At 37.3% G+C, this 19,015-nt stretch overlaps 1 protein-coding gene across 3 annotated transcripts in view; it reads left to right on the top strand.

Annotated features, from left to right (window-relative positions):
• Positions 1-19,015, top strand: part of SYTL5 (synaptotagmin like 5) — a 123,142-nt gene that overhangs the window by 20,203 nt on the left and 83,924 nt on the right. For all 3 annotated transcript variants that reach the window (XM_054566564.1, XM_054566563.1, XM_054566562.1), the window contains exon 3: positions 16,482-16,691. In XM_054566564.1, coding sequence (XP_054422539.1) covers positions 16,482-16,691 — 210 coding nt within the window. The remainder of the gene's footprint in view (positions 1-16,481; positions 16,692-19,015) is intronic.

Below are 19,015 nucleotides of genomic sequence, written 5' to 3'. Positions count from 1 at the left end.
CATCTAGACACAGGTTTCGACTATTAGAGAGTAAGAGTATTTTAAACGTTCTCTGCGAAGAACAAATCAATTAGATTTATTGATGCTTTAATACTATGAAGAAAAAGGAAAAAACTGATGCAAAGAATATTGAGCTATCAAGAGCAATTGCATATGTAAAAAAAATCCTTTCCATTTGGAAGCATAATATAAAAATATTTGTTGATTATTTTGTACTTTAGATTTTTCTAACTTTTGAAGAACTCTGCCTAACATAACAAAGTACATGGCTCATCTTATCAAATCCCCCGTAATTTCATCAACAAATTCTTACTGTACTTGATCTTCTGCACCTAAAAACACATAATTCTAAATGCCTACCTTGTGGTATTGGAGTATATAAGAAATTTTCAACTTATAAGTGACTATTCATTTTAGCAGATCATTTGTAGTCTTTATTCTCACTAAGAAGATGTCATTTCCATTTGGCCACAATACCTGAAAACATGTCTGGATTTAGGTTCTTTTTGGTACCTATTCTTGGATTTGTCTTAGTGATTAAGTCTCTATATTTCTTTACAGCACATTATTTCTCTTTTCTTCCTCCTTATCCAACTCTCAGTTTTGCTCAGCTCCAGCAGTGGCTTTAAAAAAAAAATTAATCGTCCCTTCATGGGGATTCCTCTGGCAACTATTATGGGTATGGAGGTGGACATAAGACCAAAGATGACCCATTCAGACATATAGCCCAAATTTACAGAGGGTTCTATTTCCCAGTAGAAATGTTTAATAAAAAGTGAGATCCCAGTTGCTGTAGAGTGTGAAAGCCAGCACAAAGATGAAGCCAAGCGTAAAGAATGGCAGAGAATTGTTATCAGCATCCTGATATGCTAGAATCGGCTACACTTCTGGACTTCTTATTTTTTATTACATTTATTGGGGTGGCATTGGTTAATAAGATTATATCAGCTTTAAATATACAATTCTATGATACATCATCTGTATATTGTATTGTGTGCCCACCACCCAAAGTCAAATCATCTTTTGTCATCATATATTTGACCCCCTTTACCCTTTACTACTCCCATCCCCTTCCCTCTGGTAATCACCATACTGTTGTCTATGTGTATGAATTTTTGTTTGTTTTTCTTATTTGTTCATTTGTTGCTATCAGCTTTATATTCCAAAGACCTAAATATAAGATCTGAAACAATAAATTACATAGAAGAAAACATAGGTAATAAACTTGTGGATCTTGATCATGGAGAATGTTTTATGAACTTGACACCAAAGGCAAGGGAAGTAAAGGCAAAAATAAATGAATGGGACTATATCAAACTAAAAAGGTTCTGCACAGCAAACGAAACCTCCAACAAAACAAAAAGCAACCAACTAAATGGGAGAAGATATTTGCAAAGAACAGCTACAACAAAGGGTTAATATCCAAAATATATAAAGAACTCATAGAATTCAACACCAAGTGAACAAAAAAATATTCCAATTAAAAAAATGGGTAGAGGACCTGAGCAGACACCCCTTTCAAGAAGATATACAAATGGCCAACAGACACATGAAAAGATGTTCGACTTCATTACCTATTAGGGATATGCAAATCAAAACTACAATGAGATACCACCTCACACCTATTAAAATTATTATCAACAATACATGTAATAACAAGTTTGAGAGGTTGTGAAGAAAAAGGAACCCTCATTCATTGCTGGTGGGAGTGTAGACTGGTACAGCCACTATGGAAAACAGCATGAAGGCTCCTCAAAAAATAAGAGGAGAGTTACCATATGACCCAGCAACCCATCGTCTGGGTATCTACCCCAAAATTTGAAAACATTTATTCGCAAAGATATTTGCACCCCTATGTTCATTGCGTCATTATTCATGGTGGCCAAGACATAGAGACAACCAAAGCATCCTTTAAATAATGAATGAATAAAGATGTGGTCCATATATACAGTGGAATACTGCTCAGCCATAAAAAATGATGAAATACTGCCATTTTCAACAACATGGATGGACTTTGAAAATATCATGCTTAGTGAAATAAGTTGGACTTTTTCTTTAAACAATGTATTTCTGTTTTATTTATAGTGGTTTCAATCAGATTTTCCATTACATGCAGCCAAGAGCATCCAATAGTTCCCAGGAGTGAGAACTAATCGACATTTGTTGAGCACCTTCCACAGGCCCAGGGCTATGTCTTTATTATTAGAATAGTGGAGTTGGACAGAGACACAGTTTAATGTTTGCTGAGGCCATAAACATACAGATGTTTGTAGCTGTGGATCAGGCTTTGTCTGTGGTATAGACCAGGGGTCTGCAAACTTTTTCTGTAAAAGGCCAGATATTAAATATTTTAGGCTGTAAAGGGTATATATTCTCTGTTATGATTACTTCACTCTGCCATTGTAGTATGAAAACAGAAATAGACAATATTTAGACAAATGGGTATGGTTCATGTTCCAATAAAACTATATTTACAAAAACAGGCAAGGGGCTGGATTTGGCCCAAGGGCTATAGTTTGCTGACCTTTGGTGTTGAAAACACTACCTTGGTAGTTTCTAGCCTCATACACCTGAAAAATTGAAAAGCCATCTCAGGGAGAAGCAGGATATTTATAGTCCAAGACATAAGATGTAGTTGGAATAAAAATCATTAGCTATCAGACATAGAGTGTGGGTTTCTATCTGGGACATTAGGTGATTCTCCAGGGTCCTGTCATTTCCAATTTTATTGGATTGAATAATGTAAGTTAAAAATTTATCTTTCTTTTTTAATTTATTTTTTATTGTATGTTTTTATATTACCTTTTAGCCCCCTTGTACCCTCCTCCCCCCCAGCAATCACTACCCTGTCGTCCATAAGATTTTTATGTGTCACCCAGTCTGTAGTGGCTCATGTGCTGGGATATCTTAAATGTGTTTCATTGCATCTATAAAAAACCAGCAACATTAATCTGAAGGTATTGAAATTACCAAGAAGTAGCAAAAGGTTTTGCAAAATTGCAAGGGGCAGATTACAAATTCATTTTCCTAATGAGGTAAGAACTATCAAAATCTCCATTTATAGATGGGGAAACTGAAGTGTACAGATAAACAACTTGTCAAAGCTTATGCAGCTAGGAAGTGGCAGAAATGTGATTTGTATATCCACAGTCTGGCTCCAGAGTTCACACGCCACCCTTAGGTCATTTTTAACTTCTGAGTGACATATCTGACCTTTTGGGGCTGGGGTGATGCAGAAAAGAATAGATAGTAAACTATTCAATGCATACCTCACACCAGAAAATATATTACTCAGTTCCCAAATTTATATTCATTTAATCCCCATGTCATCCCTAAGGTATGTACTATTAAAAATAACTATAGCTGTGGAAACTGAAACAGATTAAATACTTTGGTCATCTGGTAAAATTGGAGCTGAGGTTCTCTCCTTCGACATTGCTTCCCTTTTCTCTATGTTTATGCAATAATTTTACTTATTCAGACCCTGTTGAAAGCCCACCCACAGTGTTACTAATAGCTGTCAGAGAAATGGAACAAAGCAGAAAATATTTCTTAAGCCTGGTATTTACTAACAGTTCTGACCTGTAAGCTATGTAAAATTATCTAAAGTTACTATGGCTTTTATTGAAACATTGTTCTTGCCTAATAAAAGCTGACAAAAGTTCCTTATCCTGGTCTACCCTTCATACTGAAAACCATAGTATGTGTCTCTTTTGTTCCACACAGTGGGCTTAGCTGAGATGGGCCACAAAGCAAGACAAAATTTAGTATTATCAAGAGACCACATATCCCAGCCTGGAGACTGCCATTCACCTTGTGGCTTCATTTTTATGGGGTTGATTCCATCATTTTAGAGCAGGGTGAGGGAGCAAAGAGGAGGAGGGATAAACAGAAGGAGAAAGTTTATTCAAATTGCCTCTTTGAAATCCTGCTGATAAGCTAAATATTTTGTTCAAATGGATTTGAAGTGATTGCAAGAATTACCTGGAAGTTAGTGAGACCAGTAAGTGCCAAGCAATAAACACCCTTTTAATACTCCACAAATGTTTGATCTGTGGGCTGTTTGTTTTTCCAAATCTTATCACTGCCACAAAGAACAAAATTAGTTTGACCTTCTCAAGAGGCTAAAGACTCACTGTCCCCATATAACACCAGCAACAATAGGGGAGTGGACTTCTGGTTTGGTAAACATTTTCTTTTAATCCTCATAAAATTGTCAGAAAGCTTCTTGGTTGATTAACAGAAACTCCCTGCATAAACACACTGGCTTCTTAATAGGACCCCAACTCTTAATAAGTCACAGAGAAATGGAGAAAAATCCTGCTCTGCTTTAAACAAAATTAAAGTCTTGGGGGTTCTCCCACCAAATACATTACTAATTGCAGTATATATACACATTGAGAAACTAATTTAAATTTTGATCCTACAGCATTTCTCCCCAAGTAATTCTTATTTGTAGGACTCACCATTGGCACAAGACCACAGATACCTGATATTTGGGGACATTTCAAACACTGGGTTGTCCAAATAAGTAAACTTATACTTGCCAGACCTTATTTTTTGTTTGTTTGAAATAATGTGGTCACCATAGTCATAAGTAAAATTATTACTTATGCTAACAATCTATCTCTATCTCTTTGATTATTCTCCAGATTCCCTTTTTAGGACCTTTCCCTTCCTTGTGTACCATCTCTAGCCAGAATTGGTGTAGAGAACATGCCCCTAGAGAGCAGCGATTAATTTGCACTTATGTCCAGGAAATTACCATTTCCTTTCATTGTACATTGAGGAAACACAGAACTATAAATCCCATATAATCTACAATATATCTGAATGATTGTGGGGTAGGATGTCGGACAGGGAGGGTGGGTGAAAAGTATACTTGGCCCCCTAAATGTAGATCAGTTCATAAGGGAAGATTTAAATAAGCAAATACCAACTATATTCTTGGGGAAATGGTCATTTTATTTCTATGAAACTATAAGTAAAAACTTCATGAACAAAATGTCACTTTTCACATTTTAGATTTCAGGCATATGACCATTTTATATCAACAGTTTATGACTTTCCTATATTAATAGGAGTTAGGGATTAGTTGATTTAAATCTGTAATGAGATTAAATTGACATGCATTTAATAATTTCTATAATCATGATTTCATTGCAGAGTAATTAAGCACAACTGGTAAGCATTTCATGCAAATGTCAAATTAAAACTTACCCAGCAAAGGATTTTTAAAATGTTTTAAAACTCAATAATGAACTAAGCTCTATGAAAGGCACAATATTTTTATATCACAAATCCTTAATCCAATTACAGCAATATTTAATGTATTTTAATATATTTTTATTATAGGAGTAATATGTTTATAATAGAATATTAAAAAATACATATAATATGAACTTTAAAACCTCACTTAGGATCTGTCTTCCCAAAGATAGTGTCCCCTTTGCTTAATTTCCTTCCTGTTATTTTTCTGTGTGTACATATAGTTTTCACATAATTGGAACCATATTACTTATGTAATTTTCTATCTATTTTTGCTTAACCTTACTTGAACACTTTATGTTATTAAAATGCATGGAAGCATCATTTTTATTGGCTGGATAAGATTTCATAACATGGATGTGCAATACTTTAATTACTTGTCCTAATTATCATGAACATCCTTATTCTTAAATCTTCTTTCTTAATTTTTATATATTGACTCTTATTTTGATTTATATTTCCTTTAAATTAAAAAAATTGTTTTCTAGAAATGTTTTGTCAATCTCCTCTTTACTAAACTACTACCAACATCAAAATTTTTATTGTAAATCATTACTAATTTAATAAAGTAATGTTATATGTTAATTTGCACTTATGTGGTTATTAATGTTTTACATGATTTTGCTAACCATTTTCATTTCCTCTTCTATGAATTTTTATTCACAATTTTTATACATTTACTCATGGGTGTTAGTGTTGTTTCAGTGTTGAGTTGTACAAATTCTTTTTCTCATGTATTTGAGAAATACATTTGCAAGATTCAGCAAAAAATTATTGAGTCATTATTATATGCAAGGCATAAGAGATAGAGATGATTTAGTTTCCAATTTAACAGAAGCAAAATTGTATTTTGTTGGATTGTGCAGTCTCCACTTTCTATATACAATAGTATTTCATAGCCAGGATTTGCATTATTCTCTACTGCTATAATAATATCAATAGTATATATGTGTGTAGAAAGTAGGGTAAGTTCAGCTCTGAGTGTCAGAGAATCAGAAAAATACTAGCTTAAGTAAGAGAGTTTCTTTTTATTACATAGATGAAGTCATGAGGAAAGCAACCCAGAGTTGGTAATGGTGGTTCCATACTGATCAGAGGCCCTTGGTCCTTCTAACTGATTGATTGGCCATCTTCAACATGGGTTAATGCCTGTTAAAATATAAAAAAGTATTATGACACATTAAAATTGTGAGGAGAGAGGAATCAAGATGGCGGAGGAGTGAGTGGAAGTCACATTGACCTCCTCCCAAGACCAATCTGAAATTACAACTAAATTGTGGAGAAATCACCTGAAACAAACAACTGAACAACTTGGAGACAGAAGAATCAGCTGTAGTGCAATTTAACTGGTAAGGAGTGTGGTACAGACCTGACAAGATGGGCAGGGTGCCCACGGGCGGCAGCACCAGAAGGATATTGAAAGGGTCAGTTGGATCCCCCTGAGAAGAGCGGGGTCTAAACCAAAGGCAGGGATCTCTAGCCCACAGCACCAGAGCCCAAAAAGTACACAGAAAACAGCCAGCTGTGAAAAGTGGCAGGGTTGCTCCCTGCCAGACACAGGCGGATGGAGATGCAAAGAGCTGTTTAAAGGGCCAACACATAAATTTTTATTTGCAGCAACTTACCCTGGGCTTTGGCAAAGTCGGGGGCAGAGTGGGCTAGAGAAACCTGAGGAGACACTGGGGAAGGAGGCTTTGGGGAGAGAACTGAGAGAGTAGCTGGCAGAATCTCAGTGCTGACTCATCCCACAGATGGCAGCAGCCACCTTGCTCAGACAGAGACCACTCCCCTGAGTGGCAGCAGCTTGAGAGGACTCAATAGCCCAGCCCCTAGGATGGACTTGGCCCTGCTCTGTGCTGTCTAAGCCGGCCTGCTGAGTGCAAAGTGATTAGAGACTAGATTAACAGCCGAAGGAAACAGCCACAGAGAGTAGATTCCTGGAAGTCTTGAACAGACTGCCTAAGGTCAGACAGAGACAACATCTGACATCATCAGAGGCAGATTGAGAAAGTAAAAACAGTGGTCTCCTACCATAGAAATTTACACCGCAAAGTCAAGAAATCAAGACAGATCAATTTAAGAAGCAGAAGCAATAAAGAAGAGTCTCACAAATAGTGGGAAGACAAAGAAATATGCCTCCACTCGATGGGAACGGAGGAATCCCCAGAAAGAGAATTAAATGAAATAAAGGCAAGTAAACTATCAGATATTGAGTTCCAAGCAACGGTTCTAAGGAAGCTCCATGAGCTCAGTGAGCTCAGAGAGAATTACAAAAAACTACAGAGAAACTACGAGGAACTTACTGCAAACTATATCAGCATGAAAAAGGACATAGAAGCTATCAATAAGAGACAAGAGGAAATGAAGAATACAATTTCTAAATTGAAGAACACAGTGGAAGGAATCAAAAGTAGGCTAGATGAAGATGAGGATCGAATCAGTTGTCAGTGTCTACAGGCTATGCATTTTTCCCACCTCTTGCTTATTGATTCTACCTCTATCTTTAACTTTTTTTTGGAAGAATTTGCCATATTGATAACAGACTTTCTGCAGTTTTTAGCAATCAAGAAAGGTATCTCCTGGGTTTCAGATAAGCAAAACATGTCCTTGTTCCTTGTTGGGCCATGAAATTGAGACGATAATTATTTCAAGGTTATTTCCAGGAGAAGACTTGGTTTGCTAATTATGTATGAGATCAATCTCTGCTATTTTTTAAGATGATAGAGCATACTTTGGAGATATTATGGGTTCAGTTTCAGGCCACTTCAATAAAGTGAAATGTAATCCTTTGGCTGGTGGAGGGCCTTGCCTTCAATTTGTAAAAAGCACAACATCTTTGAAATGCAATAAAGTGAAGCCTAATAAAATGGGGTATGCTTGTATAGTTAATAAACAATTGCCCATCTGTTCACATGGTTTTTGAGATGATCTGGCATATTTCTATGAGCCAAGTGTTTTACTACCAGGAATTGCTTAGTGTGGTATGCAGACTTGAAGATTTCACAATGTCCTTTTTCCTTGAGACAATTTGTAAACGTGAAATTGGCACAATTCACAAGGTTTCTTTATCTAGACAAGTGTTCTTTTAATCTTGTCCCTTATTATTTTCTCTTGGCAGATTTCTATGTAGGCCAAACTTTTCCCCAATTCTCAGATGATCTTGATTGTTTTTTATAGCTTTGGATTTGAAAACTAATACAAAGCTTTATAAAGTTTATTAGGGCCAAAATGGTGTGTTTGTCGAAGAACAACTTCATTGGGGAGTGTTTGCCATGAGATACTGTGATAAGATGCCCCTTGGGTAGATGCCATTTGGTGGGAGAAGCAGGGCAAGCAGAGAAAACTTCTTGTTTACTGAGATGTAACTTTGTATGTACTCAGCATGGCTTTGTACAACTAGGAAAGAAATAGCCATTATTAACAATACAGTGTTCTTTCTGAGCAAAAATATTTTAATAGATTGAGAGCCAAAGAGAGGAGCCTGGTGTTGGGGAGGAATGCAGGTTTCTGAGTATAAAATTCTGTATCTGAATCCTGACTGAACCACTTGATAATCTTGTGACCAACAGCAAATTTTCCTTCTGAGACTGCACTTTTTTTATCTTTGAAATGAGAATCATGTCTTTAACATGGGTTGCTGTCAAATGGCACGACATAAAACAGAGTGCCTGTCTGTTATTTTGCCTAAGCGTTGTGATGGTAAGGTTTTAATAATAAGTTCTTCACATAAATGCTACAATCAAAATGAAAAAAATGATGTTTATATTTAGAATACAGAAGAGAGGTCTGATCACCCCTGCAGTTTCCTTAGGCAAATATAAAATAACCTCAGTGTTGATGGCATTGCCTCTGGATGTGAATAAAAATCAGGAGTGCTAGGAAGCACACAGCCACTGGCATCAGGCTGCTGTGATATTATTCTGCATGCATATATTTTTTTCAAGTGATTTTTGTCTCATTGTTTGTGGTTTGATAGTATTTTTTCATCAGTCACCATGGCTTTGCTCCCTTATAAGACTATGAAACTATAGTTCTAGACAAGGATTTATCTTGCAGGCATTGCAACAGAAGCTGAAGCACAACCTGATAGCAATATCTCTGCAAGTGGACAATCATAAAAGCTAGCTAATATTACTGAGTTCTTAATTTACTTGTTGGGAAATAAGCTTGGCTGTGGGTGACAGAGACACATTATAATAATGGCTTAAACAAGATGAATATTTTACTCTCTAATGCAAAATTCTTGGTTGGTTGTCACCTTTGTGATAGTTAGGGTGACTCCATTATAGCATGGGTTTGGGCATCTTTCCTTTAGTTGCTCCACCATCTGGAGATTCTACCTCTTGATCCAAGATGGCTCATTCCTATATTTTCATCCTATTTTCATCCCAGCCTTTAGGAAGGAAGAAAGGTTCAAGGAAAAGGAAGCCCTTTCCCATTAGGGACACGACCTAGAGGTTGCCTAAATCATTTCTGATCATATCACATCAGCCAACATTTAGTCTCATGACAAAATCTAACTGCAGCAACACTGGGAAATACAGTTATTCTGAGTGGTCACAAGCCTAGTTAGACATTCCACTAATAGAGAAGGGGAGAAGAGATATGAAGAAATACATACTGGAATTGTCCAGGGTGGGAATCCCCATCCAACGGAGTCCTCCCAGCTGTTGAGGATGAAAAAATGAGTCATTCCAGACACACTTGGTCTGCCAGAAGGAAGGGGATAATGTGCCAAACCCTTCCCTGAAGTGGCTTTTATGGGAATGTGTATGTGCGGGGGTATACAGCACGCATACAAAACTTAGCAATCAATACCTAAAGGCTATATTTACAGAAAACTGATAGGGATCCTAGATAACAATTGAAGGAACACAGAGATTTGCCTCAGGTCAGGGTCTGTTAGACATGCTGACATCAGATGGTCCTTAAGGTATGGCTCCTGAATTCAGGAATTCACTCCTTCTGTTTGGAGCTTAAACATCTGGTTTATATTAACAGGGCTATACAAAGCAAAGCAAGCTTCAAAGGGTACAATGCATTTTTCAGGCCTGATTTCCCACCAGAACCCTCAGTGCTAGCATTGGTTCATGTCTGCCTCTCAGCATTCCCAGTTTTCTGGTCTAGACTTACAGGCCCCTTTCAAGGCCTGGCTCACACTGGGCTACAATTCCTGATACCACACAGAGTGGTCCCCAACAGCCTAGTCCATAATTAGTATGTATCAAGCTGTGCTTAACACTTTACTTAATGCCCACAAGCCTGTGAGGTTGTGGATATTATGATTTTCTTTCACAGAGGGAGTATTTTGAGATAGAGAGGTTAGTTCTCCTTAAGTCTTGAGACACAGAGAACTTAAGTAATTTTCTTAAAGTCTCAAAGGAAGTAAGTGGAAAGGCCAAGATTTGAACCCAGGCTCTCTGACTTCAGAGTCCTATGCTATAGGCCACTAGTAAAATATATAATCTTCACTTCCTCATTGTCTCTCCTGAGCCTTGATGTGTTCTTCTAGATGAGATTGGGGATTGTTTAAACATATCAAGGAATCAAAAATACTTTTTGAATTGTTATCTGTGGCTCCCTCTTCCAGGCAACTAATTGCTTCCATTATAAAATTCCTGTCATATTTTGTGCACAATAGTATTCAGTACAATTGGGACTAAACAGGGCAACAAAGGAAAAATGCCACATAAATGTGAGAGGAATTTTAATGAAAGCAATTCCTGATTTGAAAGGAATGTGTCTATGCAAAGATGAAGCAAGCAGACTTCGTAAGGCATTGAATATTTTTGATGATGGAATAGAAAAAAAAATGAATTTGATATATTACCAGAATATAGAACTGAAAAGATCCTATCATTCAACTATAGTTGAGATAGTTCATCTTTTTCATATTTAAGATTTTAATTAAATATAGGTCATCAATTCATATTAATATGAATGTATCCATGTAGCAACAAGAAAATGCGAAGAATAAACTGATATTTTTAAATGCAAGAGCATCCTGAGCTTATCTTAAATGAAGAATTGGTGTTAGCTGGAATTAAATGTATTCAATGGCTTTTTTCTTTTTATTTTTCTTTGTATTCTTCATCAGTTTTTAACAGTTGATTTTGAACTGTATTTATCTCTATTTTACTTTTCCATCTGTCTCCCATGCTCTTTGCTCCCATACTCTTTGCTTCTCTTCAGACAAGAAAAAATAGGGGAAATAGATTTTTTTTATATTTTCAAGAATCAAAATAGTTTTGCCTACTGAGCAAGGGTGTAGGAATGAGGTTAAGGAAAATGAAAAAAGTTCTAGAAATTCTTATCAAGTACTTGGGAACATTCTGTAGTTTTTTTCAGGCTTGTATTAATTTTTTGAAGGGTGTTTTATCTCAGTTTAAGCCAATTATAATTTGACTTTATTCCTAGTGGATCCAACATTGTACATTTTTTATCTTCTCATTCTCTTTTTCATAATGATGGCTTCATACTCTAAACGCCTCTATAATCCACAAAGCATACTACCATACTTGATTACCTCTGGCCATCACAAACACCCCCAGAGGAGGATAGGAAAGGAATTATCTTCATTTTGAAGTTGAAGTAGCTGAGACCCAGAAAGGTTAATGTAGTGCCCAGTGATACCCATTAAGCAGTGTGGCTGAGTTTCCTCCCCTCCCTCTTTCTTTCTCTTCTGTCACTTGTTAGCTTTTACTTATGCTTTATTTTATTCATTCATTTAAATGCTATCCATTATGTTCCAGACACTGCTTATGTGTGGTAAAATACAAAGCTGAACAAAACACACACGTACCACACACGTGTGGCCTTGTCTTCTTGGAGATTACAGAGGAGTTGGTGAGACAAACCAGTTAAAAACAGCTGAATAAAGATATAGTTAAAATTTTTGATATGTGCTGTGAAGAAAAAGAACACAGTTCTATGAGTGAGTATAAGACAGGAATCTGCTGTAGATTTGGCAATCAGAGAAAGCCTCACTGGGGAAGCAGCAGTGAAGCTGAAATAAAAAGGATATATGGGAGCCAGCCAGATGGAGGGCTAGGCTTGTATGTTTATCAGTCAGGATAGGCTAAGTGATGCTGCAATAATGGCCTCAAATTCTTAGTGGCTTAACACATTGAAAGTTTGTTTTTCATGCCACATATCCATAACACGATAGATGGGACTCTATTGCATGGCATCCTCAGATCAAGACCCATACTTACTTATTTGAGGCATTGCGATACTCTGTGCAAAGAGGAGGGCATGTGGAAAACCAAGCATTTGCTTTTTTATCTGGAATCCCATGCCACATTTCATGAATTGATGCCAGTCACATGACCATATCTTATGTCAATCACATGACCACATTTAATGTCAAGAGGGTAGGAATGTTCAGTCTCAACTTGTTCCAGTTTCATAGCCTCTCTTGGAGCTATGAAACTGGAACAAGTTGAAAAGCTAGTGGTAATGATGGGAGCGCTTCCAGTCCATTTTTACTTTTCTGTTAAGAGACAGGTTTAAGTGACCTCTTTTTCCACTTCTTGCCACCTTAAAAGTGTACACTATGCTAGAGTTGCCAGGGCATTTTGCTTAAGAATGATAAGCCACACCTTGAAAATATGGGATCAGCAGGATGAAAGAAATCCTTAATAACCTGATTTTGCAGCTGAATTAATGCAAACAACTGCTCATTCTGGATTTCTGGTCATGCGTGTCGGGAGAGGGGGGAGGAATGAAACCAATAATTTAAGCCTGTTATTTGGAACTAGAAGCATTTGTAGCTTCTGTGTATGACAGAGATGAACAGCCCAGAAACTCACCTTCCTCATGCAGTTCCTAATACTGGGCCAGCAATGCTGGAACACACAAGGTCCATCTTGCTTTGTTAGTGCTGGCTAGTAAAACAGAGGGAAGAGATACTGCCCATTTTATTGCTCTCTTCTAGCTTCCTGGACTTACCTTTCCCCTTGGTACTAATTCTCCAACTTCACACTTTCTTTTCCTGGTTTTGATGGACTTCTTTTACCCTCTTCTTGAGTGTCTGAAAATGGCTATATCTACTTCATGTGAATTATCCTAAACATGATTGAATTAAGTCAATTTCTTAGAGATATTTGAAAAATCAGTAAGCTGCTTAATAGTTTGTGCCAATCTATGGAAATCTTCTCACATGTCTTAAAGATAGCTTTCAGAACATGTGGCCCAATTACACCAGTTGCCTTAGGAATTCCCCAGATAGTGTGTTTGGACCTTTAAGTTGTTTCTTCTCCGTGACCTGATTTATACAGAGCCACAAGTCTTTTTAGGCTCCAGAACTGTGAACTAAGTGAAATGTATGAAACCTGATTGCTAAATAAAATCATGTCATAGAGTGCAAAGAAAGATGGAATATAAATATTTGTCTTCATGACCATATATTCTCTAAGTGGCCTCACTCTACTTTAAGAAGTTTAACTTAAGGCAGCTGATTATAGAGTTTACTTTTTTTCCTCAGAGGAGAATTTGCCTCTGGAAAATCCTGGAATACCCCATTTTTTCAGCTTCCTACTCTTCCCCTCCACCAGCCACCCCAGCCTACTCTGATAGTCCTGCTGTCTAGGACTGCTATCTTTGTTCTGCTCATTTTGATCACTTTGTTTCCTTATCATTATTGCACAAATTGTTATAGAGTTTGAATAGGCAATGTTTTATTTCTTCTGTGCCCTGAGGTGTTCAAATGTCTATTGTGCTTCAAATGATACAGTTGTGGTCTTAAAATGAGAACATGTTCTCTTCTTTAAAAGTGTGTAGCTTTTATCAATGGGTTCTTTATGCATGTTCCTTGACAGCACTTCCTTCTTTCCCCGTTACTCCCTTCCCCCCTCCCCTCTGGTTACTGTCAGTTTCTTCTTTATTTCAGTGTCTTTTGTTCACTTGTTTGTTTCGTTGATTAGTTTCCCCTTATAGGTGAAATCATATGGTATTTGTCTTCCACTGCCTGGTTTATTTCACTTACCATAATGCTCTCCAGTTCCATCCAGGCTGTCGCAAAGGGTAGCAGCTCTTTCTCTCTTTCTGCTGTGTAGTATTCCATTGTGTAAATGTACTGTAATCAAAAGGGGGGTAGGATTGAGGGTGGGGGTGGGCAGGAAAGGGGAAAGTGGTGGGGGGGGAATAGAGACAACTGTACTTGAACAACAATTTTTTTAAAGTGTGTAACTTTTACAAGTTTCAAAATGTAAATTGTGTGGAGCTTTTCTTACACTTAATTTCATGAGCCAGTTGCTCATGGAGAAAAGAACATGAGGTTACTTTCTTAGCTTTAAATCAGAGAGTAAGAAAACATGCATTATATGATGTTGTCATTTGTGTTTAGATAGACAGAAGAGTGAGGACTTAAGAATACCTGTTGCAACATATGAATCATCTTGCATCATTTGTCCTTTTCTAGACTAACATGAAGGATAATGGGAATCCTTAGTAGATGTCCTGCTTGACTTGTTTTCCCGTCTGAATATCAGAATGCTGTGGTACACAATAGGCATTTAATAAATGCTCATTGAAGGAATTAGTGAAACAATCAAAGGTTTTGGAAACCCTACTCTTCACTTATATAATTTCCCATTTATGAATCTCTCATTAGGCTAGGAATTAAAAGACCTGGTTTCTAGCTTTATTTATACTGTCTACAATCTTTAATAGGAAACTCATAATACCTTACAAGTTGGTTTGAAGGCTCCAAAGAGATCATAAATAGTTTTAAACATTTAAGTACCTTATACTTTAACAGAATTGGTTCTTGAGCAGTATATACAAGAAGCTGAAGTCATTGTACTGGCCTCTGGGGAGATGCTAGTCTCGCTGGGTAAAACAAAGTACAGGTCCACAAATGTAAAAGGAGATGGTATGAGATATGTGGAATAACTCTGGGATGTGTGTGTGTGTGTGTGTGTGTGTGTGTGTGTGTGTGTGTGAAAAGAGAGAGAGAGAGAGAGAGATCATACAAATATTATGTTGAAGAAAGGATTGGATATGAATAGTATAAGGGAATGGCATGTCTGTGAAGCATTTAAGTGGAATTAACCTGTCATCTACAATAGTGTTTTCCAAATTTGGCAATATATAAAATAAATAAAGATACCTTTAAAACATCATTGCATCTGAAACCAATTATATCAGAATGGGGGTGGGTGGGATAAGGCTCGGGCATCAGTATAATTTTTTGTCCAACTAGAATCTTCCCAGTTGATTCCAGTACATAGCCAAATTTGAGACCAAATATTCCAAAGCTGTACTTCTCAAACACTGATCACTTGGAGATTTTGTGAAATGCAGAATCTGATCCAGCAGGTATTAAGTGGGGCCTGAGATTCTGCATTCCAACAAGCTCCCAGATGATGCTGATATTTCCAGAACAAGGACCACACTGAATAGTTATTTTCTAAAGTACATATAAATAGACATGTCAGGTAGTAAAAGAAGGGACATGGAAATAACATTTCTTTAGTACCTATGTACCAAGCATTGTGCTGGTACCTTTACATATATTATGTCATTTAATCTTGAAAACAGAAAATAATACAATAATAATATGAATATTATTACCCCCATTTTAGAAATGAAGAGTCTCAGGTTGAGTGTGTAAATCATTGTCTAAGTTGGACAGCTATATTTATGATAAAACCTGAATTCAAACAAGCATGTCTGACAGCAAAGCCCATCGGACAAAGGAAATTGTTGGAAACCCTCAAATAGTAAGAAGAAGCATTCAGATCTGAAATGGCAGGCAATGCCTTTGTAACAAACTCTTCATTGGATCATCTAAGGAAAGGTCCCATGTTCCCAAGTTTGATTTCACACTTTTTCCTCATGTAGTAAGTATATCCACACAAGTAAAGAACATGATATTGTGCAGACCTCTAGGCTGGGGTTGTGCTCCAATATTATGTTATCAAAGATCTCAGAGAAGTTGGAGTGCAATGTGAATAAATACTGATAGCAAACTAGTATTGCTAGTAAAGGATGTCAAAATTCAAAAGTAAAACATGTTTTTCAACTACTGATGTCAAAAAAATCATTGATTCTGGAGAAAGAAATTGTGTTTTCTGAAAGTATTTGACTCTGACTTCTTGATTATTTTAAATGTTTTTCCTAATGAAAATACCTTTTAAATAAAGATATCTCAGCTCCTCAAGTGATTTTTTTATTTTGTTTTTTTAAGTGATTATTCTCTCTCCTTTCAGGAAACTTAAAAATGAACTCATAGAAGCAAAACGTAGAAGTGGGAAGACTCAACAAGAGACAAGCAGAGTCTGTGTTCACTGTCAGAAAAACCTGGGCTTAATATTTGACCGGGGAGACCCATGCCAGGCTTGCTCGCTTAGAGTGTGCAGCGAGTGTCGGGTGTCAGGCATTGATGGCAGCTGGAAGTGCACTGTCTGTGCCAAAGTCGCGTGAGTTTCTTGAATTTCTAAACACTATGGCTTTATAGTAAAATTAGAAACTTCACAGAACAAGGTCTCTTTCTGCATTTGAAAACCATCCAGGAGCTGTCTTCTATTAGAGCCCCACTTGGCTGTACATGGCTTTTCAGAAGGTACAATTACCCTGGGACATTGAGATGTTTGGGGTGACAGGTAAGGTAAATATGAAATACCAGGCTGCTCTCCCCACATCAGTTGAGGGATGTAACTGGAGTAACTCCTGAATTTCTTGCCAACCTAGTTCTTGAGAAAGGGTGAACGGACAAAACCTTCTCATTCACTTCTGTGTTTAGTCTATTGGAGGATAGCAGTCATAGGTTTCACTATGCCAATCTGGGTATAAGTCAAGAATCATTGTGTTCTAAGTTCAGTTAAACTGGAGTCTAAACCATGACGTGGTCTCTACTACTCCCGAGGCCTACCAAATTCCACGTTTTTGAGAGGTATCCCCCTGAATCAACCAGTAAGTTTTCTCCCTCCCAAGGTCCCTTCATGTCCTCTACTCCGGGAGTACATAATAATCTCATCTTAAGGCAACTCTGTGTCGATCTCTGTTACCTGTGGTTGAGGTGGGGGTCAGAGTGGGATGCTGGAATCACTTCAGGTTGGTTTGGTTTGGTTTCATTTGGTTAGGTTTATTCCCCCGCCAACTGACACATCCTCTTACAGGCATTAAGAGGCTACTTTAGGAGGAAAGTGAGTAGTTTAGTAGTAAGACTGAGTGGCATTCCATTTCCATCTTCTCTGAATAAGAGCTACTGTGTTCTATTGAGGATTCCTATATTCAGTGATTGCATTATTTTTTTTTATTATGTTCAAATACATTTGTCTCCACCTTCCCGCCACCACTTTCCCCTTCCCCACTCCCCCACCTCCCTCCCTCAATCCTTCCCCACTTTGGCTTGGTCCATGGGTCCTTTGTACATGCTCTTTGACTTGACCCTTCCCTTCCCTATCCCTGCCACCCGCCTCCCTCCTTCCCTATTGATTCTGTTGGTTTCTTTTTTCCTTCAATGTTGCTGTTTATATTTTCCTTGCATGTTTGTTTTGTTGGTTAGGTTCCACTTATAGGTGAGATTATTTGGTATTTGTCTTTTGCCCCCTGGCTTATTTCACTTAGCATAATGTTCTTCAGTTCCATCCATGCTGTCGCAAAGGGTACTAGCTCTTTCTTTCTTTCTGCTGTGTAGTATTCCATTGTGTAAATGTACCAGTTTTTTGATCCACTCATTTACCGATGGGCACTTAGGTTTCTTCCAGCACTTGGCTGTTGTAAATTGTGCTGCTATGAACACTGCATTATTTTTTAAGGTTTTATTTATTGTTTTATTTTTAGAGAGAAGGGAAAAGAGGGAGAAAAACAGGGAGAGAAACATCAATGTAAGAAACATTGATTGGCTGCCTCTCATATGTGCCCTGACTGGGGACCGAACCTACAACCTAGGCATGGGCTCTGAACAGGAATCGAACCAGTGACCTTTCACTTTGCAGTACACCGCCCAACCAACTGAACCACACTAGACAGGGCAGCGATTGCATTATTTAGCTGATGTTATTTTGCCTGTATTTTTTCATAAAAGCGATCCTGAAATGAGCAATTCATGCTATGTTTCAATGTTGGAATGAGATAAATCCTTCCTAAGAAATGAGCCTATTAAGTTATTTTATTACTTTCTTTGGATACATTAATTTATTTAAGTAACCATCTTTAATACTTTGTTCCACAGAAGTAAATTCTTTTCAGTACTTCCACTCCCTGATTAGCAAACATCCTTTATCAGATCTGGGGGAAATGAACACTGTTTGAATCATTAACATATGGGTTGCAACATAGCCTTTGTCATGTTTGTATTCTTTTTCTAAACTGAGTTTAGTCATCTATATTCTTTTTCTTTGGGCAAAATGATTTTTTCCAATGCACTGTAGGCATTTAGCAGCATCTCTGGTCTCTACCCAGTAGATGCCAATAACACCGCTCCCCATTTCCAATTGTGACAGTGAAAATTTCCTCCAAACATATCCCCTGAGGAGCAAAATTCACCCAGGTTGAGAAGCACTGGTGTACAGCTTGTTGAATTATCATAATTTCTGCGTCACTATCACTCTAGTGAAGAAATCAAACATCATTAACACCCCAGAAGCCTTTCTTATTCTAATCACTGCTCCCTTTTTATTTCCAAACTATAATCGCTATGCTGCTAACACCATAGATTAGCTTTAATTTTTTATACAGCTAATTCTCAATTTACAATGAAGTGACATCCAGCTAAACTCATTGGAAGTTGAAAATACCA

This window comes from Pteronotus mesoamericanus, unplaced genomic scaffold (genome assembly GCF_021234165.1).
Source record: "Pteronotus mesoamericanus isolate MK-2021 breed Mesoamerican mustached bat unplaced genomic scaffold, CSHL_Meso_final contig_173, whole genome shotgun sequence".
NCBI lineage: Eukaryota > Metazoa > Chordata > Mammalia > Chiroptera > Mormoopidae > Pteronotus > Pteronotus mesoamericanus.
Note: the sequence above shows the minus strand (reverse complement) of the source record. Positions and strands in the feature narration are given on the sequence as shown.